General features: G+C 41.2%; 1 protein-coding gene across 2 annotated transcripts in view; it reads right to left on the reverse strand.

The window, feature by feature from the left end:
• spata17 (spermatogenesis associated 17) overlaps positions 1-24,909 on the reverse strand; it is a 342,383-nt gene that overhangs the window by 224,813 nt on the left and 92,661 nt on the right. Inside the window, exon 8 of one of the 2 annotated variants that reach the window (XM_072580769.1) lies at positions 9,106-9,355. The exons of the other annotated variant lie outside the window; for it this stretch is intronic. Coding sequence (XP_072436870.1) covers positions 9,272-9,355 — 84 coding nt within the window. The 3' untranslated portion in view covers positions 9,106-9,271. Of the gene's footprint in view, positions 1-9,105; positions 9,356-24,909 lie in introns of those variants that run through there. 2 annotated transcript variants of the gene reach the window in all.

The raw sequence follows: 24,909 nt of genomic DNA on the forward strand, positions 1-24,909 counted from the left end.
AGCACTTTGTGCAGCTTTTCTCGGCAGGCCACTGTGTTAAGAGGGAGATTAGAGGTATGAACTTCCCATTGTACACCTCTTAGCATTGAATGATAGCATACCCCATTGAAATGCTGGAAGATGGAATGAAACATTGTTCCCAGAGGTGTTTGGAATTATCACTGATTCCATTCACTTACTCTCAAGGTGGGTATAAGTATGGATTATCTTTGCAGGGTAGGACCTACACAATGCTTTTAAACTCACTGAGATTAAAGTAACAGTATACATCCCTTGAAGAAGGCAGAAGAAAAACTCAAGGTCACCAAGAAGAGTCAGCCTGATACTTTGAGATTGGGAGAGGGAAAAGACTGGCAGCTTAATGTTCCAGGACTTAGATATTTTTGGGTGAGATAGAGAGGAATATAAAAGAGGTAGAGGAGTTGCATTACTGATAAGGGAGAATATCTGAGGGAAGTACTGAGGGAGGCCACCTTAGAAGGTTCATCCAGCAGGACCATGTGGGTAGAGCTTAGGAATAGGAAGGATGTGATCATGTTAATGGGATTGTACAACATGTACTACATCACCATGTGATAGAGGAAACAGTTTAGTTGGCAGATTGTAGAAAAATGAAAAAATAGGGTTATTGTGTGGGCGATTTTAACTTCCCTATATTGACTGAGACTTGATTAGTTTGTTAGGTATGTCCAGAATGATTTTTGAAAGGACATTGAAATAGTCTAACTAGGCCATACTATATATGATATCAGGGAATAAGCCCAACCAGGTGATGGAAGTTTCAGTGGGGGAGCATTTCAGGAACAGTGACCATAATTCTGTAAGTTTAAGTTACTTATGGATAAGGACAAAAGTAGTCCTTGCATGGCAGTACTAATCTGGAGAAAGGCTAACTATCACAATACAGATCGGAATGTAGATTGGGGGTGACTGTTAATCTACATCAGGCATGTGGAAATCTTTTAAAGGGCAGTTTTTGAGAATTCAGCTGTAGTCTTTTCCTGTGAAAAAGGATTAGGATGAAAAGATTCAGGGATCTTAGATAACAAGAGATTTTGAGAGCTTAGTTTAAAAGAAAAGTGAGGCATACATAAAGTCTAGGAAACTGAAGACAGACAGAGCCCTCAAATAGTAGAAAGATAGCAGGACAGAACTCAACAAGGAATCAGGAGGGCTAAAAGGGCCACGTAATGACTTTAGCAAACTCAATTAAGTAAAATCCCAAGATGTTTTATATATACACAAGGAGCAAGAGGGTAGTTAAGAAAAGGGTTGGTCCACTGAAGGATAAACAGCATAATTTATGCATGGAGCTAGAGAAAGTGGGTGAGATCCTTAACGAGTACCTTATATTGGTGTTCACAAAGGTGGACATGAAGAGTCTTGAGATATATTCTAGGGCATGTCAATTTGAAAAAGGAGGTGTTGGATGTTTCAAAAAGCATTACATAGATAAGTGTCTAGGACCTGATGTTATCTATCCCAGAATACTGAGGAAGATGAGGGAGGAAATTGCTGGAGCCTTTTATGAAATCTCTGTATTCCCTTTAATCATAGACAAGGTCCCAGAGGATTGAAGAATATCCAGCATTGTTATGAGATGGGCAACAGGGATAATCTGGGAAATTACAAGCCAGTGAGCCTTATGTCAGTGGTAGGGAAATTACTGGAGAAGTTCCTTAGGGATAGGATTTACTCACATTTGAAAAAAAAATGGACTTATTAGCAATAGGCAGCATGGCTTTGTACAGGGAAGATTATGTCACACAAAGCTAATTGCATTTTTTGAGGAAGGAAGAAAGATGATTAATGAGAAAAGGGTGGTAGATGATGTTTATACGGACTCTAGCAAGGCCTTTGACAAGGTCCGTCATGGTAGGCAGATACCAAATGTGAAGTCACATGGCATCCGAGGTGATCTGGTAAGATGAATGCAGAACTACCTTAGTCACAGAAGATTGAGCTGGCAGCAGCAGGCTATTTTTCTGACTGGAGATCTGTGATCAGTGGTGTTCCACAGTGATCAGTGTTGCTTGTAATATATATAAATGATTTAGAGGAGAATGTAGGTGGCCTGATTAGTAATTTTGTGGATGACACAATGATTGGAGGAGTTGTGGATAGTGAAATTGCCAGAGGATACAGCAGGATTTTGATAGGCTGGTGACTTGGGTTTAGAAATGGTAGATGGAATTTAATCCAGACAAATGCAAGGTGATGCATTTTGCATGATCTAATACAGGATAGAAATATTCAGTAAATGGCATCAATACACAGAGGGATCTAGATGTACAGTTCCACAGTTTCCTGAAACTGGCAAGTGGATAAGATCAAGAAAACATAAGACATGCTTGCCTTCATCAGTCAGGGCATAGAGATTAAAAGTTGCCAAGTCATATTGCAGCTGTACAGAACTTCTGTTAGGCCACATTTGGAATACTGTGTACAGTTCTGAACACTACACCACCAGAAACTGTGGAGGCTTTGAGAGAGACAAGAAATGGTTTACCACTATGTCGCCTGGTTTGGAAAGTATTAACTATGAAGAAATATTAGACAGATTTGGTTTGTCTTCACTTGATCTTGAAAGAATGGGGGACCTGCTAGGAATTTACAAAGTTATAAGAGGCATGGATAGAATGGAGAGTCAGAGTCTTTGCCCCAGGGGAGAAACGTGAATTATTAGGAAACATAGGTTTAAAGTAAAAGGAGGTAAGTTTAAAGGAAATGTGAGAGGCGAGTTTTGTTACACAGTGCCTGACGTACACTGCAAGAGGAGATGGTGGAAGGGGATACAATAGCCATATTGAAGAGGCATCTTGACAGATATATGAAAAGGCAGGGAAAGGAGGGATACGAACCGTAGAGGCAAAAGATTTTTAGTTAAGAAAGGCATACATTAGCACAGTCTTGGTGGGACAAAGGGCCTGTTTCTGTGCTGTACTGTTATCTGTTCTTTGTTCTCTTTGTTCTTTGTTGTCCACATTAAAGTGCAATGCCTTGGCTGCAGTCATCAAGGATCCATGGCATTGGAAGCTACCTGCAGTCAATATATTAGTTGCTTGTGAGAAAGTTGCTTGTTTGCCCATTGAAATGTTTTTCATCCTTTGGAGGTCTAATGAGGCTGCTCATTTCTCACAATGGTGTGACTTCACTAGAGCTGAAAGGAGACTAGAGCATTTTACAGTGTAAGCAAACATATATTTACAAAAGTACTGAATTATTTACTTAAGTGTCACCTGTACTAGCAATGTGCACGCAGTAGGCTTTTTTTTTCCCTCTCCCTCTGACTATGTCGAAGTGAGTCCTTACCTTTATAGCAAGAGTGGGAGAAGCCTGCTCAGTAGTTGGTCTTGTTGGTCTAGAAGAATTGGCAGTTCATCTCAAGGAGGATTGGATAGAGGGCCCAGCATAATTGAGAGTGAATTACCCAGACACAAGGTCACTCTACTCATCTTGTATTTCTGTTAATTTTGGAATCATGGCAGGGGTGGGTTTTGGGAGGGGAGGGGGGGTGGGAGGCAGGGGTGGAAGGGCTAAGTACCTCTGGAGTGTTCTCAGATGAAGCTTCAGGGGCCCTGTCGGGGACATCACTCCCCCGGGTGCATTTTTTAAAAATTAATTCATGGGATGAGGGCATCACTGGGCCAAGCCAGCATTTATTGCCCATCCCTAATTGCTCAGAGGGCAGATGAAAATCAACTACATTGCTGTGGGTCTGGAGTTACATGTAGGCCAGACCAGGTAAGGATGGCAGTTTCTTTCCCGGAAGGACATTAGTGAACCAAATGTTTTTTTTTCCACTCATTGACAATGGATTCACAGTTATCATTAGACTCTTATTTCCAGATTTTAACAATCCAGTGATAATACCACTATTGCCTCCACAATGCCTGCGAATACCACCTTGTCTTCCTGACAAGAAGGGTCACCTGGACTGAGGTCGAGGTCCCTCATCCCCCCCCTCGGCTTGCATTGATGCTGAGCACGTATAGCTGGTGAGATGGAGTTCATGTCTGTGCACACTGAACAATTCTGCCGAACCCGGGTATCAAAGGTGGCCACTTACTTGTCCATGGTGCAAGTCAGATGCACACATGTCGAAGCAGCATGCCCACTGCATTGATAATGAAAGACTGTGTCCTTTAATCCAGGTTTCTGATTACCTCTGATAAATCTGTCTGATGTTTATGAGCCTTTCTATGCATTTTGATAATTAATGGCTAAAACCATGGAGATTATTTTCTACCCAGGGCCGAGCATGTGGCTGGTCTCTGACAGTCTCTGAATGGCAAAGAACTCGGCCATTTCTTCAGCAAGTAGTTGTAGAGGTGCATCAGTGTTGTGCTCATGAGATCATTCTCCCGAGTTTAATACAAAAAGGGAACCACCGAAATGTAAGTCTCTGAGCTGGTACAGGATGTTGGTGAAACCCTTGTTGGTGCATTTTCTGAGTGGATCCTTCCTCAGAGGTGGAGATGGAGCTAAAGGTCTCTGGTGTTAACCTCTTTATATTTGGTTTGCTAGGTTCCACTTGTGAATGCGTAAGAGAGGGAGAAGTAGTTGTGGAAAAGGGCTAAAAGAAGGTTTGAGATAATAATGAATTAGCACTGGCATTAATGCGAGAGTGGCACAGCAGAGGACAGCACAATGAAGCTCATTTACTGATTTCTCAGAGGTCTTCATATTTCCATCTGAATGATCACCCTTTTCTTCTGACCCTTCCAACATGTTTTTCTTCATATGGGTGAGGACCTTAATGTCAGCCATAGCACTGTTGGTCTTCATCCTCCCTGGCCAGTTGGGAGACATGTTTTCTGCAATGATACAGAGGGAAGGATTGAATGTGAAGAAAGTGCGTGGAAAAGGTATTAGTGGAGATACAGAGTTAGAAGTGGTGAGTAATAGGAAATGCATAGGACAGGAAGAGTTAGTAGTTTGAGAAGATCAGGTGAGTGAGAGCCATTAAGTGGATATGCTACACGTAATTGCATGATTTGCAGTACATGAGACTTGGTATAAGGTATTTGCAATGGCCGAGTTAGAATGAGTAATGACCATGTGTGTGTGAGAGTGGAGGAAGAAGGTGGTGGCAAATACTCTTACAGAGCACAGAAGATCACTCACCTTCTTCCTTCACTGATGGACATTTCTTTTAGCCCAAGAAATCACAATGGCTTGGGCTGCTATTTTGATCCAGGCTGGCTGTCTCTAGTGCCATGGCCTCCTTTGCCAGAAAGCAGGAAAAAGCAATGGTCTACATTTGGCAATCCTGTCCATGAGCACCTCTATCTCTGATGGTAAACCAAGGAGCTAACTTGCCCTGTCCTTTGGGATAAGAGTGCAGGACCAGTGTATAAAGGGCAGTTTCTGGTTTATAATGATTGAGGTGCTGTGGGCTGGGGTTTATATATGACGCCAGTTGTGTGAACTGGCAGTAGTGAGTACATCCGCCATGCGATTCCAGGAGTGAGATGCGTAGAGTCTGGTTACATGATCAATGGACTGAAGAGCAGAAGATAGCATGAAAAAAGTCAACACAGGTCATGATAGACTGCCCACCATGAACCTCTGCAAAACAAAATTGCCAATAAAATGTGAATATATAGCCAAGAGAATGTCTTTCAAATTTAATTGCCATTTCCTTTTTATCCAATAAGAATAGGTAGCAAATTCTCTCTTGGATCGACGACTTTCTGCAAAATGATTTGAGTCATTACCATTTCAGAGAAGTTACAAAAATTCATATGATTAATTTTTGTTTAGCCGATGTCTACTTAGTGAGTGTCAAACATAATTCGATAGCAGATTTTTAAAATCTTAATAAAAAACATTAAATATCATAATTTATTTATCAAAGTATCACCAAGATTTTTACAAATTAGTAGCTGTCTTTGCATAGTGCATTTAAATCAATGAATCTATCTCTAAAATTATTTATAGAATCTACATTTGATACTTGTTACATTTTCTTACCTATGCTCTAAACCTATCATTCCTGGCAGCCACACCGGCTATGATGTCTCAAAATAAACTGCAAGATTTGCATACATTTCCACACTAGTCACTACTGAATAGGTATCCAAATCTTCGGTATTCCTGTGGCATAAACAGCCATGTTTCCAACTCCCTATTTAGACAGTTTTATTTACACTGAAGCCAAATTTATATAATTAATCATTTAAATTTATTACATTTAAAGCTTAAGTCCAAGTATAACCAAAAACTATTTGGCCACAGTTTCTGATCCAACCTCCTGTTTATGCACCATAATTTAGACCTGGCATTTGTCTATCCATACTGGAGCCCCAGCTTTTCAAGTCTGTGCCCGCCCCCAATCACTCAATTCTGATCTCTACCCTGCATTTCTCTCCCACATTTGCTAACTGTTTAGCAATGTTTCCTCGAAACTGCAGTGTCACACATCAGCCAAAAAGTTCCCATGTAAGCCACAAAATAAATTTAATTAAAGGGGCCTTTTTAATTATTAGTCTCAGTAAAAGAAAGAGAGCATTGTTCTTCACTCGATGTTTGTTTCATTACCCTGGTCATCATTCCCATTCCTATTTATACTTGACCCTTCCTGATGAAAGCTCATTTGTCCATACCCAGTTTTGGTCATCATCTAATACCTTGCCATCAATAAGCTTGGAAGCATAAATTTTTATTTGGAAAAATATTTCAATTATATTGTTAGAAGTACAAATTGTCACTTGAAGGTGGAGAGGCAGGTAGACAGAGTTGTGAAAAAGACACTTAGTACACTTGCCTTCATTGGTCAGTGAATTAAGTATAGGAGTTAGGATGTCATGTTGCAGCTATGCAGGACATGGGTTAGGAGAATTTTGGAATACTGCGATCAGTTCTAGTCTCCTTGCTATAGGAAAATGTTGTTAAACTTGGAAGTGTTCAGAAAAGATTTACAAGGATATTGCTGGAGTTGGAGGATTTGAGCGACAGGGAGAGGCTGAATTGGCTGGTGCTGTTTTCTCTGGAGCATTGGAGGCTGAGGGGTGACCCTGTGGATGTTTATAAAATCATGAGTGTTGTGGATAGGGAGAATAGCCAAGATATTTTTCCCAGGGTAGGAGAGTCCAAAACTAGATGGCATTGGTATCATGTGAGAGGGGAAAATTGTAAAAGGGACCTAAAGGGCAATGTTGTCATGCAGAGGGTGGTATGTGTATGGAATGAGATGCTAGAGGAATTGGTTGAGGTTGGTACAATTAGAGGGATATGGACCAAACGCTGGCAAATGGGACTAGATTAATTTAGAATATGCGGTCAGCATGGATGATTTGGATCGAAGGGTCTGTTTCCATGCTGTACAACTCTATGAATTTATGACTTAGACCTGCATTTTTGCCAAGTTGGAAGTTGCTGAAGACCGCCAGTTTATGGAGTTTTCAAACTAAATTCAGCATCCACTGTTTCAGCTTGGGTGGGAGGGGGTAGAACAATGGCTGGATATATTTCACACATCTGCAGTCATAGAAGCAGTAGTATATCTAAAAGTACAATTGCCTTGACTCAGAAGCAATTTTCATCATTCAGGTTTTTAAACACAATGCTTGGGCTTTTTGCATTTGAAAAAAAATTTAAACTTTGCTGAATTATTTGGAGAGATCCAGGTACCCCTTTAGGATTGTTAACAGTAGACATCAATAAGTATACAAGATGGATAAGGCTAATAGAAATTGTTATTATGTACTTTAAATTATTTGTCTTTTAAATTTTCTAAATAAGTCTTTGGTGACCTTCAGTTCAAAAGCAAGTCAGTGCCTGCAATTTCAATAGATTTTTCCTGATATACGGTTAAGTGTTATCATTGTTTTATGAGTGTAAGTTTTATACCACCTTCATGATTACTCATGAGGGCTTTTGGGTGTGTGAAAGGAGCAAAGGTTGCCATTGAGAATATGAAGAGCCATTGGATGTTGATGAGGACATCAGGTGGAAGAGTTGGCATGTATGGGACATGGGGAGTGTGTAGGGTATGAGGTATGAATTTCAAAAGGCCTTACTATTTTTATTATAACTGGGTCCAAAGTCCTAGAATACGAGGAGGATCTTTTAAACAGCCTGTTCGGTGCTTCATACCTCTGTTTCCATGGGAGTGGGCCCGATTCCAGTTAATACTGAACCCCAAAACCCCCAAAAATTCAAACCATTCAAGGGAATTTCTTCCGAGTCAAGTTTGCAGAAACAGATATTTTCTCAGCTTGATGCAAATAACTTAAAAAGGAAAACCCTCAGTGCTGGAAAGTCAGATTTCCTCAACCTTGTCTGGGATGATAATAGGGAAGATTGCACAGGGGAATGGAGAAAAGTGTATGGATGTGTGAAAATAGAAGAAAACAGGATTACTCAGAACAACAATCAAGTAGAACAAAACAGATAGAGTGAAAGAGGTTTACAGCACAGAGAAAGATCCTTCCATCAAGTGAGTCCACACTAGTAAAAAAAAACAAACTACTCTCATCCCATTTTCTAGCACTTAGATTTTTTGCAAGTGTATATCTAAATATTTCTTAAGAGCTGTGAGGGTTTGTGCATATACCACCTTTACAGGTGGAGAGCTCAGGATTCCCACCATCCTCGGAGTGAAAAACGCTTTCCCCATATCCCCTCCAAACCTCCTGCCCCTTGCCTGAAATTTATGCCCAAGTCATTGATCCCTTCACCAAGGGGGAAAGTTCCTTCCTGTCTACTCTTTCTATGCCCCTCAGAATTTTAAAGGGGATGAGGTACTAACTAGATAGGACTGTGAGATGGGAGGCAACATTTGAGCGAAGAAGAGAATACATGCATACGACTAATAGTTTGAAAGAAAATACAGGAAGAAAGACAGAGACAGACCGAAAGATATGTAGGAGAGGAAAAAATAAAAATACAGAGTAATTTGTGGCTGACTGCCACTATATAAACGTCCCTTAGTCACGTCAACCATGACTAGCTGGTGATTCAGAGGCAGCTGCTACTGAAGAAATAGATGGCGCACTTACCATGGGAAAGAGATGCAGAACAGACTATTAGCTTTGTGAATCTTGGGGGCTTCATGCCAACAGTTAACTAATATAGGCAGTCAATAATTTGTGAGCAATTTTTTGAGAGTTTATTGAGTTTGTTAAGAAACAGTTTAGATCTGATACATTATTTAATTAGATAAAGAAAGCATACAATGAGACAATTGGAGATGGTTCGTGGATACCAGAAGACAAACAGCCTGTTGGTGTAGAAGGTGTTGGTCTTGGTATGGAAGGTGTTGGTCTTAAGACAGCATCCTCTTCTCTTGCTGAAGTGTTAGAGGACTCTTCTCTGGCTTTTTCTCCTTTTTCCCTGGTCCATCTTCCATCTGGAGAAGACAGTAGTCTGAGGATCACCTGATGAGGACTGTTATCTAAAAGAACCACCTGATGAGAACTGTTTGATGATGACTGCTGCAAACAAGGATGGTCTAATGAAGACAGCCTGATAAGGATTGCCCTCTGCTCCTGAGCACTTGTGAATATACCCTAATTCTAAGGGCAGGTAATTTATTATATGCCAATCTATTATTTGAATTGGCCAATGAAGAAAGGACTCATAACATCAGATGATCAATTCCCTCTTACATCCTTTCTTTGAAGGTAATATTTCATTCCTTCCAAGAATAAAACCTGTTTATTTGCAAAATCATTGCACTCATAACAGGTAGTGTGATGCCAGATAGATCCTTTACTTAAATGAGCAGAAGGCTAGTTCCTAGAGTAACACAGTTAAATGTGGTCTCATGCGACATAGGAAATACTGATTATGGAACACTGAGTGAACAGAGGTATAAAGGGGACCCCAGTTTCCAACAGCTTGTCTGGAAATTGGTGGGCATCAGAAGGCTGAAGTAGAAAATGGTTCCAGAACATGCTACATACTAACAAATGCAGAAAATGAGTGCATATTCCATTTGTGGTACAGAGGAGATCAAAACATGCTCCCACAGAGGCAGTCAATTGCTTATGTTTACATTAGGTTGGCGTGGAGTTGTAGGTATAACAGCAGAAAATATATATCAATGGGTGGCAGAAAACAATTTGTGCAAGAGCCAAACGGTGTACCAAGGACAATGATGTGCCATCAAGAAAAGAGGACTCACCCATGATATATTTTGAGGATATAAAATAACTTGAAAACAGATAAAAATATAAATATAAAACTTAAAAGTGAAAATAATAAATGACAACATGAAGAATATGGCGCTTAACAAACAAAAAGCAATATGGATGACATGGAAACAGGTTCAGAATATAAACTGCTCCACAGAGTCATCCAGTGGCTAGAGATTGCAACTGTAAACAGCTAAAAAGTTGTTAAATCCATGTGTGCTATCATTATAAAATAGAGCTATTGTGTAATACAGTGGTATGTGACAGGAAGAATAGTGATTCTTTTAATTGAGTTATGATGAAGGATCGCTGGACTGAGAACATTAGCTCTATGCTTCTCCCTCTCTACAGATACTGCGAGACTTGCTGAGATTCTCCAGCACTTTCAGTTTTTGTTGCCTTTAATATTAAATAGTTAATATTAAACACCAATTCCACTAGGACGTATTAGCTGGTGTAAGGTTTGGAAGAGTATCAGTGATTTTGTGTCAAAATCCAGTGAGTGGTAGGAATGACACAACAGAAGTACATCTTTATTTTATTTGGATTCTATACACCTGGGGTAGGTAGGGTTAAAATCACCTGTCTACTGTTTCTCTCAGTCTCTGACACACAAACATATTTACATATGTAGCCAATCTCCTTGTTTAGAAACATAGCCAAATAAATGTTACCTGAATAAGGTATTTCTGCCCAGGATTTTCATTAAATAATTTTTATAAAATGGACATCCAACCACATAGTTCGAAGGAATTGAATAGGAAAATAAGAAATCGGGCTGGTGAATGCTACTGCTTCAGAAAGTGCATACACTGTAAATGCTCAAGCTGCTGCAACTTCTACTTGTTGCTGATGTCCAAGCTCAGGATTTTGAGAAATGATGATACCTTGAAGTGAAAACAATAATGAGGATGACTGAAGAAGCAAAAGACAACTAATTTCACTTTAAACCTTTATTTCAAGTAATAGAAATTTCAGTTATGGTGAGAAAAGAAATGATATACTTTTGTTATAAATTGCTTCATCAGTTCGGTTCTTCCTTTCTTCTTATGGCCAATTCAGCTAACTAGTCATTCAGAATTGGTTGTTTTAGAAATCCTTGTCTTTAGAAGAGATTTTGCGGGGGAGTTAATCCCAGTTCCTTGGTCAACAGTTATTCTCAATCAGCATCACAAAATCAGATGATCTAATCATTACATTATTTGTGGGAGTTTGCTGTGTGTAAATTTGTTCTCACATTCCTTTGTTATGTCAATGACTGCATTTCAAAATACCTTATTGGCTGTAAGGTGCTTTGGGGGATCCTGAGGCTTGAAATGGAACTATAATTCAAGACTTTCTTTCCTTTCGTTGGCAGATAATTTTAGTAATATATTCTCTGGCATCAATAATCTCATGATGGTTGCTGACTGTACATGCTCACTGCCAATTAGTTCCAACTGTGCAAATGTACACACGTGTGCAATATTAAACTGACTTTTAATACTAAAAATTCTACTTTGTTTAACACTTCAAACATTTTGTTATACCATATACTCTCTTTCATTTCAACTCCAGGAATTTGTTAGGTATTTTTCACTGTTTTTAACATTATATTTATGAGAGGTATCACTGTTAATATGCACACTCATGGGTTTCAATAAGTGCAACCTTTATTTTTAGAGTTTCTTTTATTTTGATTTGTATTTTCCTACTTTTTCAGACAAATTTAAAAGTCTGGTACTGGTTTCTAATGGCTTCAGGTGTTGTTCATTTGGAAGGAGGTCCATGGACATGCCTTTTATACAACTCAATTGCATGTTTTCCATTTCTTTACTCGTAGTACATTGTTTTGATTTCATTGTAGAGATTTAATTGTTTTGTAACAATTGATGTGTTTTGATATGTGTAATAGGTTATCAGTGTCACTGATTGACAATGGCTGTATAAGTTCATTTTTGTGTTTATGGCATGTTGGGATTTTAAAGTATGTGTTTGATATTTGATTTCACACTTCTGTTCCTTTTTGTATGAGGACTACAAATTTTTCATGAAACTATGGCACAGAAATAGGCCATTCAATCTAATGGACATCTGTCAATGTTGCTGCAGTACAGTAACCACTTCTACACCTAAAGCCAACAACTTTCTATTCCTTTCTCCCATATGTATCTACCTAGCCTACTTTCAGCACAATTCATGAAATTTATTTCACTACTCCTTAGGGTAGTGAATTCAACATATTAACTCCTCTCTGAATAAAGACATTTCATCTGAAATGCCTAGATTGGATTAATGACTCTTTTATATGGTTCCTACTTTTGGTTTCTCCACAAGTGGAAACATTTTCTCTATATCTACTCTATGAAGTCATAGAGATGTACAGCATGGAAACAGATCCTTCGGTCCAGTTCATCCATGCCAGGTCTTTTTGCAATTTTTTGGAAGCCTATCGGATGCTTCTATCATATCTTTCTTTGTAAAAAGAATTATGAGTTGATAATTTTTTCCAATAGGCATGATCAAAGTCATTATCTTCAGGGTCCACTATAAACTCTATATCCTAGTTGGAAGATGCTCAGGTGTGCGATGGAATCCTGTCCGCGCTCACCCCAGCCTGGACGGAATTTCACATTGGCCCCAAGGTCCCGTACTTCCCCCGGCAACCTGTGCCCCAAAACCTGAGCTGCCTCTGGAATTTTAGTTTTGTCCCTTTTAATGATGTTAAAAGGTGGGTCCTATATCGACTGCTGCTGCACACCATCCATCTCTTCTCCCTTATCCACCGCCCGGACATGCCTTGGCGTGCATTTGCCACCGGGCAGTGGGGATCCCTGTGGAGGGCTCTCTATGCAGGAGTCCTCCCCCTTTCTCTCGGGGATCTGGGGTGGAGGGTGCTGCACGCAGTGGTCCCCTGCAACCGCAGATTGTAGTTTATCCTGGGGGGCTGTGGAGTCTGTGAACCATGTATATATTGGGTGTGGGCATTTGCACTCCCTTTTTGATTTTCTTAAAAACCTCCTCCTCTGCTTTTGGTTGCACTTTAGTCCCACGCTCCTGATCTTCGGGCACCCGGTAGGGAGGGGGGAGGGCAAGTCTGAAGACCTCCTCATGGGTCTGCTCCTGGGCCTGGCCAAACTGGCCATAAATAGGTCCAGGCAGCAGACCGTGGAGGGGGTCCTTAGAGCCAACTGCCTGCCCATCTTCCGTGGTTACATTAGAGCCCAGGTGTCTCTGGAAAAGGAGCATACGGTGTCCACCAACACTCTGGAATTGTTCAGGGAGAGGTGGGCGTCACAGGGAGTGGAGTGCATTATTTCCCCCTCCAACTCTATTTTGATTTGATCCCTGCCCTCCCCCTTCACTGTTGATCATGTAGCATTGCCCTTTGATGTGAAGGGCACTGCTCATCACAGGCCACTCAGGTGTTTCCTTTCTTTCTGGTGGTGGAAATTTGAATAAAGATTCGTGTACCTTGTGTCTTTCATTGTGTCTCACACCTGCAAAAAAAACTCTATATCCTTTCCATTAATTCTATCACCCTTCCTGGCCAAAATCCTCACATGAACATATCTGCCATGGATTGGATTAGCAAAATGCTCTAGTTAACCTTGAGCTGAGCTTCTGATTCTACATATCTGCGTAAGTAATATCTGCTTGCAATATCATTTGCTTCAACTACATGTGATCAGCGTCTATCAGGAAATTGTATATCTCTAGCCTGTGAAGTTCCATATATTCAGTTAAGGTCGTATAAAGTAATTTTTGGACTTTTCTTAGAGAGATACATAAAATTAGGAGCAAAACAGAACTTCCCGGAGAAACTCAGCAGGTTTGGCAACAACTGTGCAGAGAAAGCAGAGTTTCCAGATAATGTTTTGAGTTCAGTGATCCTTCTCAATATGTAATTCAGTATAAAAATAGCAGTCAGCTGAAGATGGGGAAGGGCTTCCTGGATTCTCTGGAAGTTCAAAGACGTTATTGATATGTTTGTTATAGAGGCTGACAGGGAACAACAGAGAGGAGGTTGATACCTGATGACTTAAAATAGATCTTGTGTCCAACTCCTCGAACTTATTCCTGCACAAGAATATTAAATCTAACAATCTCCAATACTGCCATATTCAAGCAACTTCTAACTGCTGATTAGTATTAGTAACCTTTACTTCCTTAGATCTGTTTTCCCAGTCATGTTGGACAGCAGAATTTTTTCGAAAGATTTACTCTGCTGCCTCCCCGACTCAAAAAAACAATAGACTCCATTCCCAATGCTTTTTGATAACAGAACCACTTAGAGTGATAGAAATGTACAGTATGGTTCACACCCTTCTGTCCAAGTAGTCCATGATGACCAGATATCCTAACCCAATCCAGTCTCACCTGCCAGCACCTGACCCATATCCCTCCAAACCCTTTCTCTTCATATACCCATTCATAAGCCTCCACCACTTCCTCTAGCAGCTCATTCCATACATTCACCACCCTTTGCATGAAAAGGTTGCCTCTTAGGTCCCTTTTATATCTTTCTCCTCTCACCGTAAACCTATCCTTCTAGTTCTGGACTCCCCAACCCCAGAGAAAAGACCTTGTCAATTTATCCTATCCATGCCCCTCATTATTTTATAAACCTCGATGAGGTCACCCTTCAGCCTTCACTCCAGGGAAAACAGCCCAGCGTATTCAGCCTCTCCCTACAGCTCAAATTCTCCAACCCTGGCAACATCCTTGTGAATTCTTTCTGAACTCTTTCAAGTCTCACAGCATCCTTCTGATAGGAGCAAGACCAGAATTGCACGTGATATTCCAAAAGTGGCCTAACCAATGTCATGTACAGCCGCAACATGACCTCCCAACTCCTGTACTCAATTCTCTGACCAATAAAGGAAGCATCTACCACTTTCTCTGGCAGGTCATTCTGTACATGCACCACCTTCTGTGTGGAAAAAGTTGCTCCTCTGGTCCCTTTTACATTTTTCCCCTCTCACCTTAAATCTATGCCAGCTATTTTTGACTCCCCCCACCCCAGGGAAAAACACCTTTTGCTATTCACTTTATCTGTGCTCCTCGTGATTTTACAAACCTTTATAACATTGACAGGATTTTCTACAGATGTACTTGAGGCTAATGATGGAACAGTTCCTAGGTAGATCAATCTATTCTGAACTGGGTTTCCTTAGGGAGTCATAGAGATGTACAGCATGGAAACAGACCCTTTGGTCCAACCCGTCCATGCCAACCAGATATTCCAATCTAATCTAGTCCCACCTGCCAGCACACGACCCAAATCCCTCCAAACCCTTCCTACCCATATACCCATTCAAATGCCTCTTAAATGTTGCTATTGTACCAGCCTCCACTATATCCTCTAGCAGTTCATTCCATACACGCACCACCCTCTGTGTGAAAAAGTTGCCCCTTAGGTCTCTTTTATATCTTTCCCCTCTCACCCTAAACCTATGCCCTCTAGTTCTAGACTCCCCGACCCCAGGGAAAAGACTTTGCCTATTTATCCTATCCATGCCTCTCATAATTTTGTAAACCTCTATATGGTCACCCCTCAGCCTCCGATGATCCAGGGAAAACAGTCCCAACTTGTTCAGCCCCTCCCTGTAGCTCAGATCCTCCAACCCTGGCAACATCCTTGTAAATCTTTTCTGAACCCTTTCAAGTTTCACAACACCTTTCCGATAGGAAGGAGACCAGAATTGCATGCAATATTCCAACAGTGGCCTAACCAATGTCCTGTACAGCTGCAACATGACCTCCCAACTCCTGTACTCAATACTCTGACCAATAAAGGAGAGCATACTACACGCCGCCTTCACTATCCTACCTATCTGTGACTCTACTTTCAAGGAGCTATGAACCTGCACTCCAAGGTCTCTTTGTTCAGCAACACTCCCTAGGACCTTACCATTAAGTGTATAAGTCTTGCTAAGATTTGCGTTCCCAAAATGCAGCATCTCGCATTTATCTGAATTAAACTCCATCTGCCACTTCTCAGCCCATTGGCCCATCTAGTCAAGATCCTGTTGTAATCTGAGGTAACCCTCTTAGCTGTCCATTACACCTCCAATGTTGGTGTCATCTGCAAACTTACTAACTATGCCTCTTATTCTCACATCCAAATCATTTATGCAAATGATAAAAAGTAGAGGTCCCAGCACTGATCCTTGTGGCACTCCACTGGTCACAGGCCTCCAGTCTGAAAAACAACCCTCCTCCACCACCACTCTCTGTCTTCTACCTTTGAGCCAGTTCTGTATCCAAATGGCTAGTTCTCCCTGTATTCCATGAGATCTAATCTTGCTAACCAGTCTCCCATGGAGAACCTTGTTGAAAGCCTTACTAAAGTCCATATAGATCACATCTACTGCTCTGTCCTCATCAATCTTATTTGTTACTTCCTCAAAAAACACCAAGTTTGTGAGACATGATTTCCCACGAACAAAGCCATGTTGACTATCCTAAATCAGTCCTTCCTTTTCCAAATATATGTACATCCTGTCCCTCAGGATTCCCTCCAACAACTTGCCCTCCACTGACGTCAGTCTCACCGGTCTATAGTTGTCTCTACTGCCCTTCTTAAACAGTGGCATCACGTTTGCCAACCTCCAGTCTTCTCACACCTCACCTGTGACTATCGATGGTATAAATATCTCAGCAAGAGGCCAGCAATCACTTCTCTAGCTTCCCAAAGAGTTCTCGGGTACACCTGATCAGGTCCTGGGGATTTATCCACCTTTAACCGTTTCAAGATATCCAGCACTTCCTCCTCTGTAATCTGGACATTTTGCAAGAATCACCACCTATTTCCCTACAGTCTATATCTTCCATATCCTTTTCCACAGTAAATACTGATGTAAAATATTCATTTAGTATCTCCCCCATTTTCTGTGCCTCCCCACAAAGGCCACCTTGCTGATCTTTGAGGGGCTCTATTCTCTCCCTAGTTACCCTTTTGTCCTTAATATATTTGTAAAAACCCTTTGGATTCTCCTTAATTCTATTTGCCAAAGCTATCTCATGTCCCCGTTTTGCCCTCCTGATTTCCCTCTTAAGTATACTCCTACAGCCTTTATACTCTTCTAAGGATTCACTCAATCTATCCTGTCTATACCTGACATATGCTTCCTTCTTTTTCTTAACCAAACCCTCATCCAGCATTCCCTATACCTACCAGCCTTTCCTTTCACCCTGACAGGAATATACTTTCTCTGGGCTCTCGTTATCTCTTTTCTGAAGGCTTCCCATTTTCCAACCATCCCTTTACCTGCGAATATCTGCCTCCAATCAGCTTTCAAAGGTTCTTGCCTAATACCGTCAAAATTGGCCTTTCTCCAATTTAGAACTTCAACTTTTAGACCTGGTCTATCCTTTTCCATCATTATTTTAAATCTAATAGAATTATGGTCGCTGGCCCCAAATTGCTCCCCCACTGACACCTCAGTCACCTGCCCTGCCTTATTTCCCAAGAGTAGGTCAAGTTTTGCACCTTCTCTCGCAGGTACTTCCACATACTGAATCAGATAATTGTCTTGTACACACTTAAGAAATTCCTCTCCATCTAAACCTTCAACACGATGGCAGTCCCAGTCTATGTCTGGAAAGTTAAAATCCCCTACCATAACTACCCTATTATTCTTACAGATAGCTGAGGTCTCCTTATAAGTTTGTTTTTCAATTTCCCTCTGACTATTGGGGGGTTTATAATACAATCCCAATAAGGTGATCATCCCTTTCTTATTGCTCATTTCCACCCAAATAACTTCCCTGGATGTATTTCCGGGAATATCCTCCCTCAGCACAGCTGTAATGTTATCCCTTATCAAAAATGCCACTTCCCCTCCTCTCTTGCCTCCCTTTCTATCCTTCCCGTAGCATTTGTACTCTGGAATATTAAGCTGCCAGTCCTGCCCATCCCTGAGCCATGTTTCCGTCATTGCTATGATATCCCAGTCCCATGTTGCTATCCAAGCCCTGAGATCATCTGCCTTCCCTGTTAGGCCCCTTGCATTGAAATAAATGCAGTTTAATTTATTAGTCCTACCTTGTCCCTGCCTGCCCTGACTGTTTGACTTACTTCTGTTCACAGCTGTACCAGTCTCAGATCGATCTCTTTCCTCACTTTCTCCCTGGGTCCCACCCCCCCTACCCTTCTAGTTTAAATCCTCCCAAGCAGTTCCAGCAAATCTCCCTGCCAGTAGATTAGACCCCTTCCAATTTATGTGCAAGCCGTCCTTCTTGTACAAGTCACTTCTACCCCAAAAGAGAGAATCCAATGATCCAAAAATGTGAATCCGTCTCCCATACACCAGCTCCTCAGCCATGCATTCATCGGCTCTATCCTCCTATTCCTGCCCTCACTAGCTCGTAGCACTGGGAGTAATCCAGATATTACTACCCTTGAGGACCTCCTTTTTAAATTTCTGCTTAACTCTCTGTAATCTCCCTTCAGAATCAATCTTTTTCCTTTCAATGTCGTTGGTTCCAATGTGGACAATGACCTCCTGCTGGCCCCTCTCCCCCGTGAGAACATTCTGCACCCTCTCTGAGACATCCTTGATCCTGGCACCAGGGAAACAACACACCATTCTGCTTTTTCTCTGCTGGCCACAGAAACGTGTCTGTACCTCTGACTACAGAATCCCCTAACACCATTGATCTCTTGGAAGCCGAGATACCCCTCATTGTATTAGAGTCAGTCTCAATACCAGAAACTTGGCTGTTCATGCTACGTTCCCCTGAGAATCCATCACCCTCTACATTTTCCAAAACAGCATACCTGTTTGAAGTGGGTATATCCACAAAAGACTCCTGCACTACCTGCCTACCTCTCTTACCCTTCCTGGAGTTAACCCATCTATGTGACTGTGTCTGAGACTTTCCCCCTTTCCTATAACTGCCATCCATCACATACTGTTGCTGTTGCAAATTCCTCATCGTTTCTATCTGTCTCTCCAATCGATCTGATAAGATTCGCATCCAACAGCATTTATGGCAGATATAATCCACAGTAACCCTTAAACTCTCTTTAAACTCCCACATCTGACAAGAAGTACATATCACTGCAAAGGCCATTTTTGCTCCTTCACAATCTACAGACCCAGAAAATAACACCGTCTTATTCCTCTACAAATACTGCCCCAGGTTAAATTAATAGTTATGGCTTATATTTTAAGTTCAGTCAAGAGACTTATCTCCAAAAATCATACAATCAAGAAAGAATCGACTGCACTCACTACAGAGACCTTTCCCTTGGACATACTTAAAACAACAATTAATTTATCTGATTTTGAGCTGTGAACTTCGTCTAACAGTTCCGCCAAGATTAGTTGTGAATTTCAGTTTCTAAATTTTCCCAGATGCACTCCGATGTCCAGCGATACACAAATTCAAACAGCAAAGGTAGCAGCTGTGCAGGTTCTCTCTTTCCCTGTCCTGCACTATTCTCACCATGTGCTTCCTTTGTCTGCTCTTCTCCCTTTTAAACTGCTGTTGTTTTGACTTTTTTTTTCCAACGTTCCAAAACAATGCAACAGCATATAAAACAGTAATTGCTGCTCCTGGAATTCGAGGAAATCACCTCCAACACCTAAAATACCTCAAAAAAAGGAACAGCTCTTACAGCCAGAAATTTTTCCCGTCCTCCATGTGTTCAAGCACTTTGACGTAACTTGTGCCAGAGCGATTGAGTAGCCCTGTTTGTATTCCCACAGTTCCAAACCATGAAAAATAGCATTTAGTCATCTTCCACATATTTGTTTCATGCTCTATTGGCTCATCTCAACAAAGACAGTAAGAAAGTTTTAAAACTCATTTCTGTTAGGCTGTTTTTAAGATTGAAAATGAACTTGGAAGATGCACGAGGAAGGTTTTGTGATTTACACATGAAAGAAGTGAAACTATCATGGTATTCAAAAGATGAAAGACTTAACAGACAATCAAGGTATTTTTCAATGTTTAATTTCAGTTACATCACACTGCAAATTTTTGCTATAAATTCTGTGCCTTAGAATTGTGTCCTCCACTATTACCTGATGAAGGAGCGGCACTCCGAAAGCTAGTGTGTTTCCAGTTAAACCTGTTGGACTATAACCTGGTGTTGTGTGAATTTTAACTTTGTACACCCCAGTCCAATACCAGCATCTCCAAATGATAGAATATGATAGAATTCCTATAATGTGGAACTGGGCCCATTGGGTCTACACTGACCCTCTGAACAGCAGTTCACCCAGACCTACTGCCCTATCCTATTCCTGTAACCCTGCATTCCCCATGGCTAACCTACTTAGCCTGCAAATTCTGGACACTATGGGACAATTTAGCATGGCCAATCCACCTGACCTGCACATGGAGTTATATCTCTTTCCTGAATACTCCAAGACCTCAGTATTTCTCTCTCATTAATCAAAATTGCACATCCTGTATTTTTCTGGTGTTTCCAGAATGCTGGGACCCCTTTACCAGAACTCCTCCTCAAAGTACTGCTGGGACTGGCAACTATATCTCAGTACTACCAAATACATTACTCGCTGCCAGAGCTTCTGGATTCCAGGGCTACCATCAATTCTACTTCATTATACAATGACAACTGATGACTATCAAAAATTCTTACAACTTATACAGGGACTTGTAACTCTGAAAATGAAATTTAAATTTCTAGTATAATAGTTGAAAGAATAACATCTTACGATGTTTCACATTTTAAGATGCTTACTGCAATAAATTACTGAAAAACTGTTTAATTAAACACTAGACTTATAGGCAACTTATACTTTAAATCAAAGGTCATAATAGTGCCTTTTTCATTACAAATACAACCTAAAGCACACACTTTACAGGTATTCTTTATCTTGTTTCTTACACAGACATTTAATTTTCCCAGAATCAACCTAGAGTGATTCCTAGCTCCAAAGGGTTTACAGTATTCCCATTCTAATCTTTTCTCAGCATGAGAACAAGAAATTTTAGAACTGCCTTTCACAATGAGATTTTCTTTTCCCAGATACTCTCCCTCTAGCTCGAAATAAAAGAATCCTCCTGCCTAACATGAAAATTTGTAAATTAGGAGCAGAAGTGAATAATTAAACCTTTCAATTCTGCTTCACCATTTGATACAATCATGGCTGAACTGTTTATGTGTTCTCATCTATGTCTAATAACCTTTGATTTAATTGGCCAAAATCTTACCTCCACTTTACTTTAAATGACATAGCTTACCCTACCTTTTGAGGCATAGTCCCAAATATTACACAACCCTCAAGAGAAAAAAAAATCATTTCTATCCTTAAAGTGTGACTCCTAATTTTATAAAGGTGACCCATGGTTATGGATTCACCATATGAGGAAACATCCTATCCATACCCACATTGTCAAGGTCACACAGGATCTTAAACATTTCAATCAAATCACCCTTGTGAAAACAAGCACAGCCTATTCAATACTTTCACCTAAGACAATCCATGTATTTCAGGTGTCAATCTAGAAAACCATCGCTGAACGACCTCCAATGTATTTAAATCCTCCCTTAAGTCGGGAGGCCAAAACAATACACAGTATTAAAGATGTGGACAGACGAATGCCTTGTAAAACTACAGCACAATATCTGTCCATTTTTGTTCAATTCATAGAGTTGTACAGCACGGAAACAGATCCTTCAGTCCAACTCATCCATGCCGACCAGATATCTTAAATTAATCTAGTCCCATTTTCCAGCATTTGACGCATATCAGGTCAAAGATGGCTGCAGAGTAGCCAGGACTCCTTTGCTCCACCCGTTCTTTTTTCTTTTTCTCCTTTATTTTCAAACTTGCTCAGAGGAGAACAGAGGACGAGGCGATTCCCAGACCTGAGACCATCACAGGCCAGTCCCATACCAGGCTGGGGTGGGAGGCAAATCCCAGAGGTGAATCCTAGACCAGGCTGGCGTGGGAGGCGAGTCGTGATGGTGAGTCCAGGGCTGGAAGCTGGCAAGGGATGCAGATCCCATTCCAGAGATAGGCACAGGGAGGCGAATCGCGGAGGTGAGTCCCAGATTATGCCAGCGTGGGAGGTGAATCCTGGAAGCAGGTGCCCGACCACAGGCCGCTGTGGCAAGGCGAGGTCCTTGCGGATTGGAAGCAAAGGCTGAAGTTTTGAGGCACGGAGTAGTCTGGAGAGTTGACCTGGTATGGTTGGAAGCTAGTTGCTGGCATGGACTTAGATGTAAAGGACTGTAATTTGAGGACTTTTTTTCCCCTTTTTATTCTTATGCTGGACTTTTATTTATTATTCTTTCAATTTTGTACTAAATACTTAAGTACTTGTACATTGGTATCTTGTACCAAAGATGGTGCCATTAATGGCGACATTGCAAACTTTTCATTACACTCATTCGAGTGCATGTTACATTAAGACTAATTCCAATTCTTCTAATTTAATTCCCACTAAACCCTTCCTATTCATATATCCATCTAGATGTCTTTTAAATGTTATAATTATACTCACCTCCCCCACTTCATCTGCCAACTCATCCTATACGGTTGCCCTTAGGTCCCTTTTATATCTTTCCTCCCTCACCTTAAACCTATCCCCTCTTATTTTGTAGTCCTCTAATTCCCTGGAAAAACGACCTTGGCTATTCATTTTATTCATGACGCTCATGATTTTCTATAAGGTCACTTCGAACTCTGGCACTCTGAGAAAAATAGCCCCAGCCTCTTCAGCCTTTCCCTAGAAATCAAACCCTTAAACCCGGCAATATCCTTGTAAATATTTTCTGAACTTTTTCAAGTTTAACAACATCTTTCCAAAAGCAGGGAGACCAGAATTGAACATAGTATTCCAAAAGTGTCCTAACCAATGTCCTGTACAGCTGCAACATGATATCCCAACTCCTATACTCAATGCACTGACCAATAAAGGCAAGTGGATCAAACATCTTCTTCACTACCCTGGAGAAAGTTAGGACTGCAGATGCTGGAGATCAGAGTCGAGAGTGTGATGCTGGAAAAGCACAGCCGATCAGGTGGCATCCAAGGAGCAGGAGAATTGATATTTCGGGCAAGAGCCCTTCATCAGGAAGCAGCAGGAAATGTCGATTCTCCTGCTCCTCAGATGCCACCTGACCTGCTTTGCTTTTCCAGTACCACACTTTCAACTTCTTCATTACCCTGTCAAAATGTGACTCCATTTTCAAGGAACTATAAACTTGCAACCAAGGTGTTTTTGTTCGGCAATAAGCCTCAGGACCTCACCATTAAGTGTATAAATCGTGCCCTGATTTGCCTTACCAAAATGCTACACCTCACATTTATATAAATTAAACTTTGATCAAGGTCCCATTGTAATCTGAGATAATCTTCTTCACTGACCAATACCAAGTTTAGTGTCATCTGCAAACTTACTATCCATTCCTCCTGTTTTCACATCCAAACACATATATAAATTACAAAATGCAGTGCACCCATCATTGATCCTTGCAGCACATTGGTCACAGGCCTCCAGTCTGAAAAACAATCCACCACCATTCTCTTGTAATAAAAGATAGCATCCGAATATCCTCCTTGATTATGTGCGGTACCTGAATATTAACCATTTGTGACTCATTCATAGGAACAATTGGATCCTTCTGCACCTCCAGAATTCTGCTATCAGTCTCCAGTTAAATGATACTCTGCTTTCTTTATCCTTCTTGAATATTGCATTTTGATTATGCAATGTTGCATTTGAATGTGGACTGCCTCAGTAGAGAGCCGCAAATGGTTCTGATCATAAGACCATAACCATAAGACATAGGAGTGGAAGTAAGGCCATTCGGCCCATCAAGTCCACTCCGCCATTCAATCATGGCTGATGCGCATTTCAGCTCCACTTACCAGCATTCTCCCCGTAGCCCTTAATTCCTCTAGACAACAAGAACCTATCAATCTCGGCCTTGAAGACATTTAGCGTCCCGGCTTCCACTGCACTCCGTGGCAATGAATTCCACAGGCCCACCACTCTCTGGCTGAAGAAATGTCTCCGCATTTCCGTTCTGAAATGACCCCCTCTAATTCTAAGGCTGTGTCCACGGGTCCTAGTCTCCTCGCCTAACAGAAACAATTTCCTAGCATCCACCTTTTCAAAGCCATGTATTATTTTGTACGTCTCTATTAGATCTCCCCTTAATCTTCTAAACTCCAACGAATACAATCCCAGTATCCTCAGCCGTTCCTCATATGCTAGACCTGTCATTCCAGGGATCATCCGTGTGAATCTCCGCTGGACACGTTCCAGTGCCAGTATGTCCTTCCTGAGGTGTGGGGACCAAAACTAGACACAGTACTCCAAATGGGGCCTAACCAGAGCTTTATAAAGTCTTAGTAGTACATCTCTGCTTTTATATTCCAACCCTCTTGAGATAAGAGACAACATTGCATTCGCTTTCTTAATCACAGACTCAACCTGCATGTTTACCTTTAGAGAATCCTCGACTAGCACTCCCAGATCCCTTTGTGCTTTGGCTTTATTAATTTTCTCACCATTTAGAAAGTAGTCCATGCTTTTATTCTTTTTGCCAAAGTGCAAGACCTCGCACTTGCTCACGTTAAATTCCATCAGCCATTTCCTGGACCACTCTCCCAACCTGTCTAGATCCTTCTGTAGCCTCCCCACTTCCTCAGTACTACCTGCCTGTCCACCTAACTTCGTATCATCGGCAAACTTCGCTAGAATGCCCCCGGTTCCCTCATCCAAATCATTAATATATAATGCGAACAGCTGTGGCCCCAGCACCGAACCCTGCGGGACACCGCTCATCACCGGC

Source organism: Chiloscyllium punctatum, chromosome 11 (genome assembly GCF_047496795.1).
Source record: "Chiloscyllium punctatum isolate Juve2018m chromosome 11, sChiPun1.3, whole genome shotgun sequence".
NCBI classification, from domain to species: Eukaryota; Metazoa; Chordata; class Chondrichthyes; order Orectolobiformes; family Hemiscylliidae; genus Chiloscyllium; species Chiloscyllium punctatum.